This window comes from Oxyura jamaicensis, unplaced genomic scaffold (assembly GCF_011077185.1).
Source record: "Oxyura jamaicensis isolate SHBP4307 breed ruddy duck unplaced genomic scaffold, BPBGC_Ojam_1.0 oxyUn_random_OJ68363, whole genome shotgun sequence".
NCBI classification, from domain to species: domain Eukaryota; kingdom Metazoa; phylum Chordata; class Aves; order Anseriformes; family Anatidae; genus Oxyura; species Oxyura jamaicensis.
In genome coordinates, this window is record NW_023308881.1 from 1 (window position 1) to 6,005 (window position 6,005).

The window sequence follows — 6,005 nt, forward strand, 5'->3', positions numbered from 1 at the left end:
CCTGATAGCCAATAGCGTGTAAGCAGGCGGAAGTGACGTTGTAAACCTGGGCTATATAACACCGAGTAACTCAGCAATAAATGCCATTTGCCGTCCACCACGTTGTTGTCTGTGAGCACATGGACCGAGTGGCCAGGGGTTGGTCGCCATGCCGTTCCTGAACCAGGTCACCACTGCCTTCGGAAGGCAACAAGTGGTGCCAAAACCCGGGAATCGTCTCCTGGATTCGGGTGAACGGCGGCCGGAGAGGCAGGACCAGCCCGGCGGGGAGGACGCTCCCAAACCGACAAGGGAGATGGAAGCCCTTGTGAAGGTCGTATCAGAATTGCATAAGCAATGGGGTATTGATTGTAAACCCAAAGATTTCACTCTCACAGTCGCGAGGCTTTTACAAACTGGGGTCATTGACCAGCCAGTAGATATTCTCCACCCTGAAGTGTGAGACAAGTGCACTAAAGCGCTAGCCGAGGAGACCGAGGAGACAATGTCCTCAGGTTGTGGGAAAAACCTTAAGTCCTGGGGGAAAGTCGTACAGGCCCTGCGGAAGGCCATACAAGAACAGGAAACCTGGAGGGCAGTGAGGGCTTGTTTTTTGGCCACCCCTCAACTGGGAGTCAGGGCAGCCACGCAGACCCCACACCCCCCAGATGGTGACGATTCTGCTGAGCCCAAAGATCTGCGAGAGGGCGACATGCCCACTCAGTCCCCAAACCCCGACCCGCTCACGGAGGGGCAGGAGCGAGCTAAATCCTTTTGGGGTGGGTTAGTCGAGGAAGCCAGGGGTGCTGCTGGGAAACCAGGGTCTGACAAAGTCCGGGCGAGATCACCACCATATGCGCCCCAAGATGGCGCCGAACGAGAAGGTGAAGGGCGGGGCGAGGACGCCTCTGGCGGGAACAGGGAGGAAGTGCTCGATTTAACTAACGCGCGCAAATGGGAGGGAGAGGAGAAAGAGAAAGAGAAAAGTTGTGGGGGCGACTGGAAGGGAGGTAGAAGCGCGAACGAGGGGCAGAGAGCCAATCAGAACGTCCATCTGAAAAAATGCCTTTGTAGGGCGAACACCTCGCCGGGCAGAAGGTGGGGCGAGCCAAGAGGGAGTGAATGGCCCGCCCGCAAGGGCGGTGGGCGGGCCTGAAAGTCCACAAAAAGATACTGGAACCCTGAAGTAACTAGTCAGTCGAGTTCCGGCTCCGGATCAGATACTGATCCAAATTTGGAGAAGGAGGAGGAAATGGGGACATATAGAGTCAAAAGCAAAAATATCCCATCCGAAATAAAGCAGAACCGCGAGGGGGAGAAACTCCTCTCATGGACTGGAGGAAAATTAGGATTGCATGCGCTGACTGGGCCCCATCAGCCACGCTAGCGTTCCCGGTCCGGGTGACGGACAGGGGGCAGAGGGTCCACTTGCCAATAAACCCTAAGGATATACAAGCGATTGTTAAAGGCATCGCAGATAAAGGGCTTAATTCTGCTATGGTCTCCACCCTCATAGATGGTGTTTTCGGGGGAGATGACATGCTCCCATTTGATATAAAACAAGCTTGTAGACTGATCTTTGACGGGGCAGGGATGATCGTTTTTAAACAAGAATGGGAGGACAACTGTATGAGACAACTGGCCCAAGTAGTTGGGGCGGATCACCCACTACATGGCTCTAGCCTGCAGCGGCTAATGGGTACGGACCCAACAATGATCACCCCTCAGGTGCAAGCCCAGGGCCTGTGGGCCCATGAAGTTATGGCAACTACCCGTGCGGCCAGAGAAGCTATTCGTACAGCCTCTAGAGTTATTGCCAAACCGTCGCCATGGTCAACAATAAAACAAAGTGAAAGTGAGAGCTTTACGCAATTTGTAGATCATCTCCAGGCAGCAGTCGACTCTTTGTCACTGCCCGAGGAGGCAAAAGGTCCAGTCATAGCAGAATGCCTACGCCAACAGTGTAATTCGGCGACCAAAAAATCCTGCGATCACTGCCGGCGGGGTCTAGCATCGCAGACATGATTAAACATGTCGCGAAAGAAGAGCACCTAGCCCCAATCCAGGTAGCTGTTTGCACTGCGATAGCTAACATGATGACATGTTTTAACTGTGGCCAGGAAGGCCACGTCACGGCAAATTGCCCTCAGTTGGGGGGTCTGCCAACAGCGCTCTCCCCACGCCAAAACCGACCCAAAGGACCATGTTGGGCCTGTGGAAAGAAAGGGCACTTTGCCAAGGAATGCAGATCTGAAAACCAGGGAAACAGGAAGGGGAGAGGGCAATTGGGCCGCACACAGCCCTCTCCCGCTTGGGACATGAGGCGGCCCAATTATGCCAACCCCGGATGGGGCACGGTGCTCCCAAATTCGGTGCCCCCGAACCCACTGCCTCTTCAAGAGGCGACCAACTTTATGGCTCAACCGACAGCCCAGGTGGACCAGTCCTTCTCTCAGGGACAGCAAGGACCACCCTTTGGGGGCAAGACCCCAGGGTGGCCCTGGCAGTAAGGTGTGATAACCCGCCAGTGGTGTGGGGGATCTGTTCCCTTTATAATACCTTAAATGACACCACCATTAGTGTCCCCTTTTTGATCGATACCGGAGCAGATGTTACAGTTATCCCTGAGACGAACTGTCCTCTGTGTTGGAAATTGGAAGACGCCCCCATGGTGGGTGGAGTTGGGGGATTAACCCGAGCTCGGAAGAGCGCTCAATTGGTTGCAATCACGCTCCACACTGAAGAGGGACCGGAGAAAACCATTACTCTCTTCCCATATGTCATGTCCGGAGTCCCACCCCTGTTGGGAAGGGACGCTTTAGCCCTATTAAAAGCCAGGGTGACAAATTTACCATAAGGGTCACTGCCGCATACCCACTTCCACCAATTAGACTGACGTGGAAATCGTCTGACCCAGTGTGGGTTGAGCAGTGGCCCCTGTCGAAGCCTCGTATGGATGCTCTTCTCGAGCTAGTCGACCGCGAACTACAACGAAGTCATATAGAACCTTCTACTAGCCCATGGAACACTCCAGTTTTTGTAATACCCAAGTGAACCGGTGAAGGGTTTCGCCTCCTCCATGACCTGCGTGAAGTAAACAAGATAATTCAACCAATGGGTCCTGTCCAAACGTTGCTGCCTATGAACTCTATCATACTGAAAGGGCAGCCTTGTGCCGTCCTTGATATTAAAGATTGTTTTTTCTCAATACCTCTACATGAAGAAGACAAGGAGCAGTTTGCCTTCTCTGTGGTGTTTCCAAACAGTCAACGCCCCAGCTTATGCTTCCAGTGGAAAGTGCTGCCTCAAGGAATGATCAACTCGCCTACTATCTGCCAGATCACGGTGGATCGGGCGCTGGCGCCAGTTTGGCGCAGTGACCCGACCGCGACTATCATTCAATACATGGATGATATCCTGATCGCTGCGCTGTCAGGAAGCCAAGTGGACCAGCTAGTGTCAACAGTCTCAGAAACTCTAAAAACAAATGGGTTTGAAATTGCAAGCGCGAAAATTAAAAAAGGACCATGTGTAAGCTTTTTGGGAGTGGGGGTCACAAGTTCTTACATAACCCCCCGCCAGATAAAAATCTGTCGGGACATTAAAACGCTCCATGATATGCAACAATTAGTAGGATCCTTACAATGGCTCCGCAATATTGTCTTGATTTCTCCCGAAACCATGGCTCCCCTGTACGATCTTTTAAAAGGAAAAAACCCATGGGAGCAAAAGACGCTGACGACAGAAGCAATGAACTCTCTCGATTTTATCGAGCGACAAATATCATCAAGCACGCTCGCCAGGTGGAACCCGAATGAACCACTTGATATGTATGTATACTTCACGGAAAGGGGGGGAGTAGGGGCACTAGCCCAGGGCCCTCCTCAAGAAGTTCAACTAATAAGAGTGGATAGTCCTAGGAAAACCATCACGCGCATTCTCTCCAGGAGTCGAGTGCCTTGGTAACCTCATCATGAAAGGCCGAAAACTCGCCCTAAGACACCTAGGTATCAAACCTGCCACGATATATCTACCCTTTCGCAAACAGCTGCTACTGCAATCAGTAACGATGTCAGAATCTTTAGCCATAGCCCTAGCCGGATTTCGCGGAGAAGTCCAGTACGCTATTGAGCCCTCTTGGGCTCAAATGCTGAAAATTGTCAACATCGACCTCCCACGGAAAATCATGGACTGGCCCCAACAGGGACCAACGGTCTCCACAGATGCATCCTCAGCGACCTCAACCGCGGCGGCGGTATGGCAATCAGGAGGAGAATGGCACTGCATTAAAATGACCGATCGTGTGCTTTCAGTCCAGCAATTAGAAGCGACGGCCGTAGTACTAGCCTGTGGACTGTTCCCAATGGAACACCTCAACATAGTGACCGATTCAATGTTCATAGCCAAACTTTGCTTGGCCATGTCGGGGCCCAGCGTGTCAACATCCACAGCCGCTCTAATGTTAGAAGAAGCACTCTTCTCCCGAAAAGGCACCATATCTGTCATCCACGTCAACAGCCACAACCCAATCAAAGGGTTTTACCAAATCAGCAATGACAAAGCAGACGCCGTTGCAAAAGGATTATGGACACTAAGAGACGCCCGCCAGCTATATGAGTCCCTCCACATTGGAGCTAAAGCGCTAGCTAAGAGATGTAGGATTTTGACTACCGACACGAAACACATAGTAGCTACGTGTCCCCACTGTCAAAAAGCACCACTATGGTCCAGTGGAGTCAACCCCAGAGGTCTCAAAGCCTCTGAGGTGTGGCAGACAGATTTTACGCTCTGTCAGTTGCTGAGACCTCGAGCGTGGCTAGCGATAACCGTAGACACATATAGCGGGGTGATCGTAGCCACACAACACCTTAAGGCCGACTCCAAAGCAACCATCCAACATTGGCTGACGGCCATGGCGTGGCTTGGCATCCCCAATCAGATCAAAACAGACAATGGTTCGAATTTGGTGTCCAAATCAGCCCAGGTATTCGCTCAGAAATGGGGTAATACTCTAATACATGGCATCCCGTATAATAGCACAGGACAAGCCATAGTCGAACGAGCAAATCAAACTCTGAAATCTAAGTTAGAGGTATTAGCAAAACCAGAAGGTTTTACCACCACCATTCCCTCAGGAGCTCAAGCACCCTTGCTAGCAACTGCTTTGTTAGCACTAAATCAATTCCCCAGGGGAGAGGAGGTGAATAGCCCCATCCAAAAACATTGGGCCACTCGAGCACTAGAGGAAGGCCCGTCAGTTATAGTTAGAAAAGAGCTGGGAGAATGGGAACAAGGGTGGAAATTAGTTCTGACAGGCGAGGGTATGCTGCGGTTAGAAAAGATGGCAGAGTCAAGTGGTGTCCGCTCAAGTCCATCAAACCGGACCTTCAGAATAAAACTAATGAAAACTGAGTTTCTGTTCACAGGACCGGATCATCGGACGCCCCTGTAATCCGTATACCCCGGTGACAAGAGAAGTCAGTGGCATCCATGGGAGGGGGGGCTGCGATGCCTTTGTGTGATCTTGATTCTGGGGCTTGTTACTACGGGTAAGACAGACTCACAATTACAATTGGTGATTTATTCCCCACGGTTGGAGGATCTGAATCTAAATCGTTATGGGGAACATATTGGACCCGGTATACTAAATAAGCTTGTGTCATTTGTTAAAAGCCGGTTAGAGAAAGTTAACATTATGTTGGCAGAACACCAGCAACTGTTTTAAGAGTGTATTCACTCAGTGTTATCCCCAGATATCCCAAGTTACATCCCATTGTTACCAGTTACCCCCCATTTCTCCCGTTTGTTGTGCTTTTTTTTCAATTTACAATGTCTACCTCTTAAGATTGTTATAAAGTATAGAACTGAGACAGGAGTAGAATTTTTTAGATTGTTATATTTTTGCTAATTTAGTTATGCATAGGGAGGGGGGAAATGTTGGTAGTTAGGGTCTGGCGGCCGGAAGATATCGCGATGTACGGGCAGATAGAGCTCCTCCCCTGATAGCCAATAGCGTGTAAGCAGGC

The 6,005-nt window shown here is 50.9% G+C and overlaps 1 protein-coding gene across 1 annotated transcript; it reads left to right on the forward strand.

Annotated features, from left to right (window-relative positions):
- Nucleotides 1-1,260: 1,260 nt before the first annotated feature.
- Nucleotides 1,261-5,455, forward strand: LOC118159175. Its single transcript, XM_035313793.1, has 3 exons — nucleotides 1,261-1,769; nucleotides 3,237-3,371; nucleotides 5,367-5,455. Exons 1-3 carry the CDS (start codon nucleotides 1,309-1,311, stop codon nucleotides 5,389-5,391), a joined length of 621 nt encoding a protein of 206 aa, XP_035169684.1. The 5' UTR covers nucleotides 1,261-1,308; the 3' UTR covers nucleotides 5,392-5,455.
- The last annotated feature ends 550 nt before the right edge of the window (nucleotides 5,456-6,005 follow it).

What these genes read in the sequence shown, in the direction of transcription:
- LOC118159175 (XM_035313793.1), top strand. Translation starts at nt 1,309, where the DNA reads ATGGACTGGAGGAAAATTAGGATTGCATGCGCTGACTGGGCCCCATCA. An exon ending in ACCCGTGCGGCCAGAGAAGC is followed by an intron (nt 1,770 to 3,236) that starts TATTCGTACAGC and finishes CTCTGTGGTGTT; the next exon opens with TCCAAACAGTCAACGCCCCA. An exon ending in CGCAGTGACCCGACCGCGAC is followed by an intron (nt 3,372 to 5,366) that starts TATCATTCAATA and finishes CAAACCGGACCT; the next exon opens with TCAGAATAAAACTAATGAAA.